This window comes from Polypterus senegalus, chromosome 1 (genome assembly GCF_016835505.1).
Source record: "Polypterus senegalus isolate Bchr_013 chromosome 1, ASM1683550v1, whole genome shotgun sequence".
Lineage (NCBI taxonomy): Eukaryota > Metazoa > Chordata > Cladistia > Polypteriformes > Polypteridae > Polypterus > Polypterus senegalus.
The window spans coordinates 318,163,432-318,178,609 of NC_053154.1; the positions used below are offsets into that span (position 1 = coordinate 318,163,432).

At 39.2% G+C, this 15,178-nt stretch overlaps 1 protein-coding gene and 1 long non-coding RNA gene across 8 annotated transcripts in view; one reads left to right on the forward strand and one right to left on the reverse strand.

Moving 5' to 3' along the window:
• Positions 1–15,178, forward strand: part of LOC120515558 (receptor-type tyrosine-protein phosphatase eta-like) — a 156,182-nt gene that overhangs the window by 122,208 nt on the left and 18,796 nt on the right. For all 7 annotated transcript variants that reach the window (XM_039736647.1, XM_039736670.1, XM_039736654.1 and 4 more), the window contains 4 exons: positions 4,162–4,345; positions 8,197–8,330; positions 8,765–8,852; positions 12,238–12,285. In XM_039736647.1, coding sequence (XP_039592581.1) covers positions 4,162–4,345; positions 8,197–8,330; positions 8,765–8,852; positions 12,238–12,285 — 454 coding nt within the window. The remainder of the gene's footprint in view (positions 1–4,161; positions 4,346–8,196; positions 8,331–8,764; positions 8,853–12,237; positions 12,286–15,178) is intronic.
• Positions 1–15,178, reverse strand: part of LOC120515593 — a 57,421-nt gene that overhangs the window by 8,739 nt on the left and 33,504 nt on the right. The window lies entirely within an intron of this gene.

Below are 15,178 nucleotides of genomic sequence, written 5' to 3' on the forward strand. Positions count from 1 at the left end.
TTCCAGTTTTGTTACCATACTTTGCAGCCAGGTGAGTCAGTTGTGCGATTCATTTTAGTGCTACGTGTGCTTCTGCAACAGTGTAAATTTTGGGCATCAAAATCGAGAAAGACGTTTGCAATAATAAACTCAGTGTCCAGTCCAGAACGTCCTTTTAAAATGTGTGCCTGTTATGTAAACGTCCTTCCTTCCTTACTCATTGATAGAGGACCCTTGTTGAATAAAGTAACTTTTGAGAGAAACTTCTCACCTGTTCCACTTCAACACACCTCAGTAGCACTTTCACGATAAAGAGACCCCAATTTAACAGGGCGGAGAACTATTTGTCTTGCAGTATGGTTTAAAAACAAAGGGCCTTTTGAATTTACATTTTTGTTACCACCCCTGGAACCAATCTGAATAGTTTAAATCAACTGAAAGTGTTGCTGCTACTAGCAAGAGAGACCAGCAGTCAATTGAAAAGGCTTTTGCTAAAGGTACAAAACATAAAAGAATCAGTGAAAGCTGGAGGCGGTATACTAAGGTGGTAGCACGCTATCTATCAAAAGAAATAGAAACTGTAGAGAAGAGCGTTTTCAACGAGATGCTGTGCCTGACACAGAAGTCTCTCAAATAAAAATATCACAGTTTTGTAGATATATAAATATATTAAAAACATAGTAAAAAAACTGTGAATCACTGTACTGTGTACAGTGATCCCTCGCTACATCACGCTTCAACTTTCGTGGCTTCACTCCATCGCGGATTTTAAATGTAAACATATCTAAATATATATCACGGATTTTTCGGTGGTTTGCAGATTTCTGCGAACAATGGGTGTTTTAATTTATGGTAGATGCTTCCTCAGCTGGTTTGCCCAGTTGATTTCATACAAGGAACGCTATTGGTGGATGGCTGAGAAGCTACCCAATCAGAGCACGTATTACGCATTAAATAAAACTCCTCAATGATATATGATATGCTTCCTGCGCTGTGCTTCGCATACTTGAAAGCCGAACAGCACGTATTGATTTTTGATTGTTTGCTTTTCTCTGTCTCTCTCACTCTCTCTGACATTCTCTGCTCCTGATGAATGGGGTGTGAGCAGAGGGGCTGTTTGTACACTAGCCTAGAGGATACGGACGCTCCTCTAAAAAATGCTGAAAGACTACCTTCACATTGCTCCCTTCCTTGCAGCTGCTTTGTCCGGTGGTGCTTCGCATACTTAAAAGCCCGGACAGCCCTATTGATTTTTGATTGTTTGCTTTTCTCTCTCTCTCTGTCTCTCTATCTCTCTCTATCTCTGACATTCTCTGCTCCTGTCGCGCACTCCTTTGAAGAGGAAGATATGTTTGAATTCTTTTAATTGTGAGACGGAACTGTCATCTCTGTCTTGTCGTGGACCACAGTTTAAACTTTTGACTAAAAGGTGTTATTTCATGTCTAGTGGGTTCTAATAATGTTAAAAAAACGTGTTTAGAAGGTCGTAAACAGGTTTTCTATGCTCTAACTGCGAAAATATTCGATTTATAAATAAAGAATCCTAATTCATTTATCGCGGTAGAGTCTGGAACGGATTAATCACGATAAACGAGGGTTTACTGTAATACTTTTATGTAAGCTTTCGAGGCAAGATGAAGAAGGGGCCTGAGTTGCCTCGAAAGCTTGCATATTGTAATCTTTTTAGTTAGCCAATAAAAGGTGTCGTTTTGCTTGACTTTTCTCTACATTGATAATGGCTAACATGGTACAACACCCTAGTACTACATACTTTTATGTAATAAAACATGAATAAAAACCTTTCTACATATCCTCCTCAGTCATTTATAATAATAACCTTATAATCTACATATTATTATATATATTTTTATATTTTTTGAAATTACTTTGTCTTTCTCACTCTGAAGCGTTCTCTTCAGCGAATGAAGTATCCTCATAAGGAAAAGAGCCTAGTTTTTTGTTTGTTTTTTTTAGCCCCTTTACATTAAGAAGGACATTACAAACACTTTTACAAACATTGTAAAAAAAATTCAAGCATAATGTGCCAAAAACTAGCGGTTCACAATGACCTATCAGACTGGTCTGTGTAAGGGCAAATTAGTTTTTATTTCTGTTTTTTATCTTTTATTGAATTTATTAAAAGCTTGTAACATTCCATATAATCGAGTCAAACTTGACAAAACTAAATTCAATTCAACCTCCATCCATGAGAAAGAGAGGAAGCCAAACAGACAGATTAAAACTTCTGAGAGTAGAACATTAGAACACTCTAGACGAGAACAGGCCATTCAGCCCAACAAAGCTCGCCAGTCCTCTTCACTTATTTCTTCCAAGAAAACATCAAGTCGAGTTTTGAAAGTCCCTAATGTCTTACTGTCTACCACACTACTTGGTAGCTTATTCCAAGTCTCTATCGTTCTTTGTGTAAAGAAAAACTTCCTAATGTTTGTGTGAAATTTACCCTTAACAAGTTTCCAACTGTGTCCCCGTGTTCTTGATGAACTCATTTTAAAATACAAGTCTCGATCCACTGTACTAATTCCCTTCATAATTTTAAACACTTCAATCATGTCACCTCTTAATCTTCTTTTGCTTAAACTGTAAAGGCTCAGCTCTTTTAATCTTTCCTCATAATTCAACCCCTGTAGTCCTGGAATCAGCCTAGTCGCTCTTCTCTGGACTTTTTCTAGTGCTGCTATGTCCTTTTTGTAGCCCGGAGACCTCTGTGTGGGGCAGGAATTAACAACAACATTTATTTCTATAGCACATTGTCATACACATAATGTAGCTTAAAGTGCTTTACATGATGAAGAAAAGAGAAATAAGAGACAAAGTAAGAATCAGAATAAGACAACATTAATTAACATAGAATAAGAGTAAGATGGCCAGGGAGGACAAAAAAAACAAAAAAATCTCCAGACGGCTTGAGAGAAAAAATAAAATCTGCAGGGGTTCTAACGCCACGCGACCACCCAGTCCCCTCTGGGCATTGATGATGATGGTCATGTAGACTTCTGGCTTTTAATCCATCAATGTAGGACATCACGGTGCTTTGATTAGGTGGTGATGGCGCAGATCATCACCACAGAAAACCGGGAAAAGAAACAGAAGAGAGAGTTGGGGTCAGTACGGATTTTAGAGCCATCATGAATAGTTATTATAATGAATTGAATACACAGAGTATCAGGATTAGATGAAGGTGAAGTTATTAGAAAGCCATGTTAAAGTAATGTGTTTTCAGCAGTTTTTTAAAGTGCTCCACCGTATCAGTTTGGCAAATTCCTGTTGGCAGGCTATTCCAGAACAAGAACGAAGACTTGGAGTATAAGCGAGTATAATGCATGCATTATCATCATCACTGTTTTAAAACCCATTTTCCAGATTTATCAAGCATGGCCAGTGGTCCTCCAAATTTTTTTTCTTTATTATGTGCTCTTGAGTAGCCTTTTGTGTAATATACTCCTGTGATCTGGGGTTAAAATAATGTGTCTGTCCCTCTTCAATTGTGTAAAATATGATTGGTGAAGGTTACCACAAAGAAGTAGATCCTGTCAAAACATTCACTCCAGTATCCCCAGATGATGAGATGCAAAGATAAGAGTTAGAAAACATAGATGGGTTCAGCCCATGGTACTCCTTAAGTATCTTCATCTACTTATGTGAAACAGAAAGCTGGGCGAAACCCGATTCAGAACATTAGAAAAACTTCGATAAGAATGGGCCATTCACACCAAAAAAAATTTGTAAGTACATTCCACGTAATTCCTCCAAAGTAACTTCACCTTGCGTTTCAAAGGTCTCTAAAGTCCTACTGTCTACCACACTACTTTGTAACATATTCCATGTGTATGTAGTTCTCTGTGTGAGGAAAACTATTCTTTTACTTAACCAATTTCCTAACATTTTGTTGGCCTCCTTAATGGCTTCTGACCACTATCTGGAAATTGACAGTGACAAGTCTGCTACGATTCCTAAATCCTTCTTATAATATGTACTTTCAATGTTCAGACCTCCCATTGAGTATTCAAATCTAATCTTTTTATTTACTACATGTAATACTTTGTGTCCATAAAATAGCTTCTGTCATGATCAGCCTATTGTTTTTCATTTTTTTCAATGGTTTCTTGGTGTCAGAAATAGCATTTTCTTTTTTTTATGTTTGCTTCCTTGTTTATTCCTCAGGTAGTACAACTCCTAACAATTTATCTCTCAGTAAAACCTATACTGACTACAGTAGTGGAAATACTGACAGTTATGTGACAGCTATAATCACTCAAAGTTCTGAAGAACCATCTGTAACTATAGGAGATGGAACATCATATTATGATTATAAAAATAATGTGCTTGCTGCTACAAAATCATACAGGTAAGCATAGTATTTGAAAAGTGGGACTATGAGTCATTTTATACATGCTCCAATCTCTAGAAAGAATGTATCTCTCTATTATAAAAAAAAAAAAATTGCAACGAGACGTGATCTTTGGAAGAAAGACAGAGAGACACTTTCACGTCTTGCGAGACGGGCAAGTCACGTCATACTTACAACCTTTGGAAGCAAGTCCGCAGAATGTGAATGTACACATGCAGAGCAGGTTAGAGAAAATGGAAGTAGGAAAATTCGAAAGTCTCAAAAAAATGAGTAAAGATCACATTAGCACAAACAAATGGAAAATATTACTCCGTGAAATAATGGAACAACGAAAAGAGATTAAATAGTGTTTGAGGATGTCTGGGGGAGAAGAGAGACAAGGCAGTGACTTTAAAACGTTTGAAGCACTGCACCAAATGCAGATCATGCCACACAGGAGCAAGCCAGCAGGTGATTGAGCAAAGAAGTGGTTGAAAAAACAGCTGTTATTTGATTCTCATTGTATCACCGTTACAGAGAGGTTTCAGAGGAGCGACCACGTCTCTTTGGGGTGCGTTTAGCCCCCTTCTTCACAACGGCACTTAGTGCTGGCAAGATAAGAAAGGGGTAGGCGAGTGAAGTGCAGATCATGCTGGGTGGCAGCATCAACTGATTGAGCAAAGAGGAGATAAAAAATAAAAGGACTTTGTTTTCCATTGTATCACCGTTTAAGAGGGGTTTCGGAGGAGTGGTCATGTCTCCTTGGGATGCATTCAGTCCCCCTCTTCACAACGGAGCGTTGCGCTCGAAAGCGGTGGGGGGAAGGGTTTGGCGAGCAAAGCAAGCCGTGGGCGAAGCCCCCTAGTACTGTATATTGAAATGTTTAAATGAAAAAACCCAGCCATAGGGGATGAACAAACCAGTGTGTTTCTTCGTCTCGGTCCCAAACCCGGATAAATGGGGAGGGTTACATCAGGAAGGGCATCCGGTGAAAAATTTTTCCAGTTCAATATACGGACAATAATACAGATTTCCATACCAGATCAGTTGAGGCCCCGGATAACAACGGCCACCAACAGTACTGTTAGCCAACAGGTTGCAGGCAGGAATTAGGCTACTGTTGGCCGAGGTGGGTTCCATTTGTTCTGTCATGGTGTTGATGGGCGGAGAAATGGGGTAGGAGTTATTCTGAAGGAACAGTATTTCAAGAGTGTTTTGGAGGTGAGAAGAGTGTCAGGCAGAGTAATGATTATGAAGGTGCGATGATGAAGTCTCAAAAAAAGTCTCTTCTCGTTACTCAAATGTGACACTTGGTGCCACAGCCCACCTCCCAAGTTGTTTTGCCTGCCTAAGGTAAAGTCATCCCTGATGGAGGATCGCAGGAATCATGGAAAAGAGGGGTCCTGTCATCAGATTAGCGCTATTGCAGCTGTGGAATGGCCAAATGGGGGAGGCAGCTTGATGGATGAGGTCTCCAGGACTCTAAACAAATCCAAATCCTATTATGTGATATCATCTACTGTTAAATTCTTCTCCGTACTTCTAAAAATTTTTTTTTATACTGTTTTGAGGATTTGTTCTGTTCTGTGTATTGTATTGTATTGACCCTCTTCTTTTTGACACCCACTGCATGCTCAACCTACCTGGAAAGGGGTCTCTCTTTGAACTGTCTATCCCAAGGTTTCTTCCATTTTTTTCCTTACAAGGTTTTTTTTGGGAGCTGTTCCTTGTCTTCTTAGAGAGTCAAGGCTGGGGGGCTGTCAAGAGACAGGGCCTGTTAAAGCCCATTGCGGCACATCTTGTGTGATTTTGGGTTATACAAAAATAAATTGTATTGTATTGTATGAATGTTGTTAGTACCCTTTTGAGCACGAAGTCTGTTCTGAATGCTTTGAATAGTGATTAGGCACAAAGGCACATGCAGCACAGTTCAACTTTACTTCTAGGCAACTGAAACTCTCATTTAGGTGGTACTATGACCTACCAATACTAATTCAAATTACTGCATACAGCGCTAGATCAAAAAATGATGAGTATCCCAAATGTACACTGGATCTACCTGACAAGTAGTTTTTAGTCTCCTCCTTTGGCCATGGCACCTTTCTTGTGAGTAAAGAGGTGACTTATGTCCCAGCAGCCTGACGGATTGCTGAAGGTATTGTTATAGGCGGACAGTAGTCATGTACCTAAACACTACAGTACACAGAGCTGTGTGTAATAATTGAACCAGACAAATAAATATCTATTACACAAAGAGAGAATCAGTACTGTCAGGGATACACAAAAGCTGAAACCAGGAAGACAAAATAAAGTACAGGGCATATAAAGTATCTATCTATCTATCTATCTATCTATCTATCTATCTATCTATCTATCTATCTATCTATCTATCTATCTATCTATCTATCTATCTATCTATCTATCTATCTATCTATCTATAAGAGAAGGAAACTTAAGGGCAAGACCAAGAATTTGGAGTTGTCTTCCTTTAACTGTGCTGCATTTTCTACAGATGAACAATACACTCTCACAAACAAGGACGGCCTCTGCTGCCAAAGATTGGAGAAACTGTGGTGGCTATTTGTTTTTCATTTTCATGTCGGACATACAGGCAGAAAAGACATATGGAATATAAAACAAAGAGCCACTCACAGGATTAATAATACATTTTATTTATTCATAGGCGCCTTTCTAAACACTCAAGGACACCGAACAATAGACAAAACACAGATTATAAATAAAACTAAAATACAGACAGAGCAATTGTAATCAAAGAGTTAAAGCAGTCTTAAACAGATGAGTTTTAAGTTTAGATTTGAAAAGTGAAAGTGATTCAATATTTCTAAGCTCAGATGGTAGTGAGTTCCAGAGCTGGGGAGCAGAGCAACTGGATGGTGAGACGGACGAAGGGGACAGTCAAGTGGATGGAGGAAGAGGATCTAAGGGTACGGGAGGGAATGGCAACATGGAGGAGATCAGACAGATATGGAGGGGCAAGGTTGTGGAGAGCCTTAAAAGTTAACAGAAGAATTTTGAATTGAATATGAAACTTAACTGGAAGCCAATGAAGCGGCTGCTAAACAGGAGTGATATGGTGAATAGAGGGGGTTCTAGTAATGATGCGGGTAGCTGAATTCTGGACCATTTGAAGCTTATAAAGAGATCTGCGAGAAAGGCCAAAGAAAAGGGAACTGCAACAATCCAGACGAGAAGTGACCAGGCTATGAACGAGGATAGCAGTGGTGTGGGGAAGGAAGGAGGGGCAAATACGATTAATGTTACGCAAGTGGAAATAAGCAGAACAGGAGAAATATTTTTGATGTGGGACTGAAAGGATAAAGTACTGTCAAGGATGACACTCAGACTCTTAACCTTTGGGGTTGGGGAGACAGGAGAGAAAAATGATCAATTTTGGATAATGTTGATTTTTTGATTGGGATAGACTTCCACTGCTGAGAGAAAAGGCTCCACTAAACACAGGAAGGCATACTGTACCAGACACTATTAAGAAAAAACAAACAGCATTTGGCTTTTCGACAGCCTTGCCTTTAGACAACAGCATTTGTCATGGAATGAGAGTAAGTGGAACACATGTGGAAATGAAGCCATGGACACCTGCACATGCTGGTATCTTTATTGTGCATGCCACAAAGAGAAAAATAACAAAAAAGTTTCAAATAAAGAAAAATATTCCACTAGCACACTGGAAAATACATCTAGCACCCCCAAAAATCCTGAGAGTATCACACCTGATAAAAAATGTTGAAAATTCAAGAAAAAAGAAACAACTACACAACAACTTAAACACAACTGATTTACAATTATGTTTTTAAACATCGCCACAATTACAATTTAAATTTTTTTCACAGGATTGCAGTAGCAGCATTTACCAAACTGACTTTGAGTGGGAACAAAGCATCAAATGGAAATTTAATTGATACTGCAAAGTCATTTTTTTCAATCACCCTGTTCTCAGATACAATTTATATTCCAGAAAATCCAGGTAAATTACTCATGTCAGTGATCGCATGATGAGTCTGTAAAATATGTTTTTATCCTTTATGTATGTAGTTTATTCTGCTTTATATTGATAATGTCAATGATTTCTTTGTCAAAAATGTTCTTGCTGACAGTATTTACCATTACAGTTTACTAAGAAAACTGTTGTAAGTAGAAAACTCATAATCCTCAATTGAAAATATTCCCCATATTGCCTAAAATCAATTGCATGCTTAATTTGCTGTTCCAAATTGTGTTTATTTATGCTGTGTTATATATTTCCTAATAAGTAATTTTAGCCCCTTGTCATTGCTCTTCACAGTCTCAATTCAATTATACCCATCTTCTTTTCATTGAAAGATTTTATTTTTTGACTTATGAGTAAGATATCTTTTAGACAATGTTTATTACAAAACTATTCTCATGTTTGCCTCTTAGCTGTCATTGGAGGAGCAGTGGGAGGAACACTGGCAGCACTTCTGATTCTGGCTTTACTTACAGCGATTTTGTTCATTTACTGGAAAAGGTGAGCAATTTGACAGTAAATGTTCACTAAGTCAGACCCACAAGTAACATTTAACTGATTGCAATCTGCCCTCTGGAATAAATTTGTTTCCAAAGATCCATACAAACTTGTGATGGTAGCTTATTGTAATTCAACCAACATACATCTGTAATGAGATGGCCAAAAGCACTGTGGAATATTCAGACCTGGACACAAACAGGCAGACACAGAATGTCCCATTTACGGGGCCACACCACAGCGCACAAAATAACCACAATAAAGTTCCTTTCGCTCTCTCTTCTGCCGCCTCCATCTCCTCACTCACAAACGCCGTCCTCTTCCATCCGACTCCAGCTCCCGAGTGGAGTGAAGCGGCCTCTTTTATGCAGCACCCAGCGGAAGAGCTGCAAGCAAGTTCAGCTCCTCTTCTGTCAGCACTTCCGGGTGTGGCGGAAGTGCTGCATACCCCAGTTCCGGAGCTGCCAAGGCGTCCCCTGGCGGTGGCCACATCGCTCCACAGGGTTGAGGTCCCCATGTCCATGGCTCCCATTCAATTCAGGGTGGCTGACCTCTTCCATTCCAAGGAAGACACTGCCCTTCTCCGGGTCCTCTTCTCGCGGCGTCCAAGTGGGCCAAGGTCCCTGGACGTCTGTCACACCATATGACCATTCTCAAACAAAACCATTTAGAATATTTCATTAAATATTTATTTAACAAAAACAAATTTATCAAACAAGGGGAAGAAAAACTTCTAAGGACTAAAGTAATAATGCATAGTGCAAACAAATGAAAGAAAACTTTGACATTAACAAGAAACCTTAGAATAAATTAAAAAATAACTAGGAAACAATAATTCTTTAACAAACAAACCATGGACAAAGAACTAAGGCAAATCCAAAAGTTACATGGCCAAATCCATAAATCTAACAATTCAACAACACTTTAAATCCAAGAATTTCAAAACACAAATGCAGAAGAAGGGACTATGACATAAGCACAAGTAAAAAGTAGAAGACTGCACAAAATTAATTTTCAATATCTAAAGAACAAACTCATTGAGCAGAGGGCCAAAGTCAATGCAACAGCAAAAAGCTGTGGTCCAACTGGTTCTGAAATCTGCATCAGGCGGCTGCATTATTACTTGGAACACCACCAGAGGGAAGTAGTCTCAGTACAGACCACACCCCTTTAGGCTCCAAACTATCCATCCATTGTCCAACCTGCTGAATCCGAACACAGGGGTCTGCTGGAGCCAATCCCAGCCAACACAGGGCACAAGGCAGGAACCAATCCTGGGCAGGGTGCCAACCCACCACAGGACACACACAAACACACCAAGCACACCCTAGGGCCAATTTAGAATCACCAATCCACCTAACCTGCATGTCTTTGGACTGTGGGAGGAAACCGGAGTGCCCGGAGGAAACTCATGCAAACTCCACGCAGGGAGGAATCGGGAAGCAAACCCAGGTCTCCTAACTGCGAGGCAGCAGTGCTACCACTGCGCCACCATGCCGCCCGGCTCCAAACTAAACAAGGGATAATTAACGAAAATGGTTTAACGGAACACAGACACAACAAACAAAAGGAGGGAAAGGAAAGAGCCAAGATAAAAATATGACAAACAGCAGTATGGATTCCATTGCTTATTTGACTCTATTTGGGCTGTTTGCTTTTCTAATAACTTTACTGTAATAAACTCTCTCTCCAGTCGGCCTCACACGTTCTTGTGTGTTATCCCTCAAAATCTCTGAATATGTTGTCAGTAACAAAAGCTAAAAATGATGGGATTAGGTTTGTGATTTTAATTTAACTTACTTACTTTTTTACTCAATTTACTGTTAGCAGTAGCAGAGGTTCTAAAGCATTTGAATTTTGACATTTTATTTGATTTTTTACACTTTTGAAATTCTTTACTGGCTGAACATGGTAACCATACTATTGACTTAATCTTAACATTTTTACATTTAAACAGCACAGTATAGAAAATGTGCTTGTACAAGTAATCATTTAGATATTTTATTTGACATTTACTGTCATACTTCTTTGCAAAGAACTATAGATGCATGTAACAAGTTACCTATCACTACTATTATAGGTGTAGCAAAAAGCCCTGGTGGCCTTTGAATCTTATCTCATTGTTATTTATAGAGACTAGAGGGCTTTGCCCCCTGCTTGCTTCTCCCCCTGCCGCTCGCGTACGTGGATTTCACTTTCACCAAACAACAAATCTTTTAATTCTTGTGGATACACCTCTTCATTGTGAAGAAACACTACTTTTCCCTAATGGCAACATGAATTAGACGATCTACAAGTCCCTGACTTAAAGTTTAAATCTGAACAATATATTTGACCTCTTTTCACTGTTCTTTCACCGAGTAATAATTTCCATTTGTTTGCACTAATGTGATCTTTACTTTCATATTTTTGAGACTTGAATTTTAGTACTTTCGTTATCTCTAACCTGCTCTGCATGTGTACTGCACCAACATTTTTGAATTTGTTACGTCATTCTACTTTTACATCTACTCTTTGTCTTTTATTTCAGGCCCTATACGTGGTTAAATCTCTTGGCACAAAGTCTCGTCTTGTAGGACTTGAAATTTACTCTCTGTAAATGTCGCGTCTCGTCCAGGATTTTTTTATTATAATAGAGAGACATGTTTTAAACAGAAATTGTTTGGTAGATTTGGGCTGAGTAGCTCATAGCTTATCCACTCCACTGCCATCATTAACATTTATGTTTTTTCACCGTTGCACTACCTCTGATTTGTGAAATAATTTTCTTAATTAATACGTGTGAATTGTTTCATCTCTTAATTGTTGTTGGACATATTTTGTACTGCTTTGTTTGATTTTATATATGGAGCTATTTTTACACTAGCATTACCCTAATCTGCCATTTTGTACATTGTTAAAAATGGAGCTTGAATATCATCACCTTCAATGTTAAGTCATAATTATTACTTTTCATATGAATGCTATGTAATAGGGTCATCTGCACTTGCACCTACAAAATGTTTTAAAGGTTTTATCTGTCATAAATATGTCTCATTTTACTGTTGCACTGACAATTTTATATCATGAAAAACTTCTGTACAATATTCTCTATGCTTGTTACATTAAGGGTGACCATGGTCAAGAAGCAGACATTTTGAATAGCACACCAATTTATGAACATTCTTCACAGTCCAAGTTTTAAAGAACCTGTTATTCAAACAGACTAAAATTTCAGTGAGACTTAATGTCCAACCATAGCTTTATACAACTGTTTCAATATTCTAAATGATTATCTTATGCATGCAGATATGAGTATGTAGCTCTGAGTTAGTTATCTTTGATCCATAATATTAAATTCAAAATTTCAATGATTAATCTTATGTTCTTTTTTTATGTATATTTCCAGGCGCAGCAAAAATCTTTCATCTTCTGGTAATGCTGTGCCTTTCAACAAGTAGGTACTTGTGATTTTCCTGTTGGTAGTTGCTTGTCCATGTTATGTACACTACTAATACAGTATGCCTAGAATTATAAAAACACAAATATATTTATTAATTTTCTTTCTTACCTAGCTAATCCAAAATTGTATGAAGATAATGCCTATCTTGGCAACAGTTAGTGCAATGTGAAAATCAGCCTAAGATGGAGAAAGAATGCTGTAATATTACTGGGCACATGCAAACTTAGTCACCGTATCATTCAAAAACACCAGTTTGTCAGATAAGAAAATACAGAAAGAATGGGCAAGCTCTGCAGTAGGGATCTGGAACGTAGGGCACATGTGCCACAATCAACATGATGGCATTTTCAATGGCAGCTGGAAGATCAATAGTCACGTCTACAAAATTATTTGATACTAGCAACTGGGAGCCCAATCGAATTGGGCTACAAATTCTACGTTTGTGAAATCCATACTTTCTCTGCAATGAATTATGTTCTTTTAAGTCCTTGAAATGATTTCGTTATCATGGCACTGATTTGTGCTTAAAATAGACCTTTTCGGCCGATGTAATGAAGAGCTTCCTGTTTAAACGGGGCTGCGAGATGTGAACTTAAATCTTCGGCTCACCTTATTTAATTTTTTCCGGCAAATTTTCAAAACAAACCGTATTTTACGATTGTAATCAGAGACGGAGTAATAATTATGTTGGCGTGGTCATTTTAGATCTGAGATCAGCTAAAATTTAAACAATGACCGTTGTTGATACCCAGCCGTCATTACTCAGTTTGCCAATAGATGTCAGAAGGATGGATGGCAAAACCGCCCAAAAATAGATTTCGACGTACCAAGTAAATGGCGATATGTTCTAAATTACTTACGGTTCCGGAGCTGTTAAAGGGTTTAAGTCAGTCGACGATGTTAGTCCTGGAAAGTACACCCCACCAAACTAACGTTCCAAAAACCAACCAAACTTACTGTTATCTGCTCGAACCAACACCGACTTACTATACTCGGCCGTCCAGCGGTGTCACTGCTGCATTCGAACATTCTTAGCCAATCATGCAATACTGCATCCGCATTTGCCACGTTATGTTCTAACTACAGAGGCAGAGTCCCATTGCATGGTTCTAACTTGTATTGAGTTGAGGTATTGACGCGAACACCATATATACAGGTATTGACGCAAACACCATAAATATGGATAGTATCAAATTATATATAAGGATTTCTCATTTAAACGTAACTGCAGTAAAATTTGTTCAATCTTATCTGTTCTGTAGTTCAATATTATCTATTCTGTAGTGTCATCAAGGTGTATTAACAGCTGTTATAAAAAACAAAACAGTTTAAATTAGTCAATAAAATATAATACTTAAGAGAAATATTCTGCATGTGTGAACTCCTCACTAAGTAGCAGCACACACTACTGCAGCTGTATTCATTGCCAAGTCATCTTATTGACGTGGTCTTGCATTAATGTTGTGCAAATTGGCAGGCAAGTGTAGCAGTTCTTCTTCTTAACGTGGGTTTTGTTGTGAAAGGGGATTGAGCTGTATGCACTCTGTGTTGTGATAATGCTTTTGCTGAACATCAAATTCATAGCATCGCTTCGAAATGAATCATGAGATAAAATGTAAGGATAAGGCAGTCATAGCAGAATATATCAGCACAAGTAGCAAAATATAAGAAGTAAAGCAGTGTGTTCAGAATCCTATGTAATACTAGAACTCAGACTACAGAACACAACTATAAACTGTATTGCCAAATATGATAAAACATTTACAGATGGCAAGAACTTTAAAGGAGCCTTCATAAGTAGTGCAGATGTTTTATTTAATATATTTGCCATTAAAGAAAAAATCCTGTCCAGAATTAAAGATTTGCCCATTTCAGCAAGAACTATAGAAAGACGGATTTCCAAAATAACAAATTAAGTCAAGTTGGGGAGCATGCACTGGTACAGTGCGTTGCCGCACCCACTACACGACGAAACTACTCAGGATCCTGGTTGGCAACCTCCCAGGTAGACACGCAGTCCAGTCCCACCCTCCGGAAATGACCCTCTATCTGCCGCAGCCAGGTGTTACATGGGCGACCCCTTGGCCTGGTACAGCCACTCAATGTCCCCAACAATGAGGATCTTATGAGCTGGATCACCCTCAGGGAATTGCGCCTCACGGCTGTAGTGCCATAACTAACGCTCCCTCATAATGCAGGTAATGCGCCTCATTCCGGACTCCATGAGCAACACAAAGTCAAACCAGCGGTACCCAAGGATTTTCCGGAGAGACACAGTACCAGAGGACTCCAGCCTTCATCTCAGGTCACTGGATAGCGCCCATTTTCTCACAACCATATAACAAGACAGGAAGCACCAGGACTCTAAAGACTTTGACCTTCGTCCTTTTGCATAGATATCGGGAGCGCCACACACCCCTTTCCAGCGACTTCATGACTCCACCATACTCTCCCAGTCCGTCTACTGACTTCATAGGAAGATTCGCCTGAGACATGAGTGTCACTGCTGAGGTAAATAAACCTCTCAGCAAGGTCAACACACTCTCCACAAACAGACACACTGCTGATGGATGTGCCCAAGAGGTCATTAAAGGCCTGGATCTTCTTGGTTTTTATCAGGACACTCGCAAGCCTAGACACTCAGACTCCTCGCTCAAGCACCCTGATCAGAGCCTCCATTGACTCCGCGAAGATCACAGCATCGTCAGCAAAGTCAAGATCTGTGAATCTTTCTTCACCAACAGATGCCCCACAGCCGCTGGCCCTCACGACCTTGCCCAACACCCAGTCCGTACAAGCACTGAACAGAGTAGGAGCAGAACACACCCCTGATGAACCACAGAATCAAATGGGAAAGACACAGAGGTTCTGGCTATACTCTGCACAG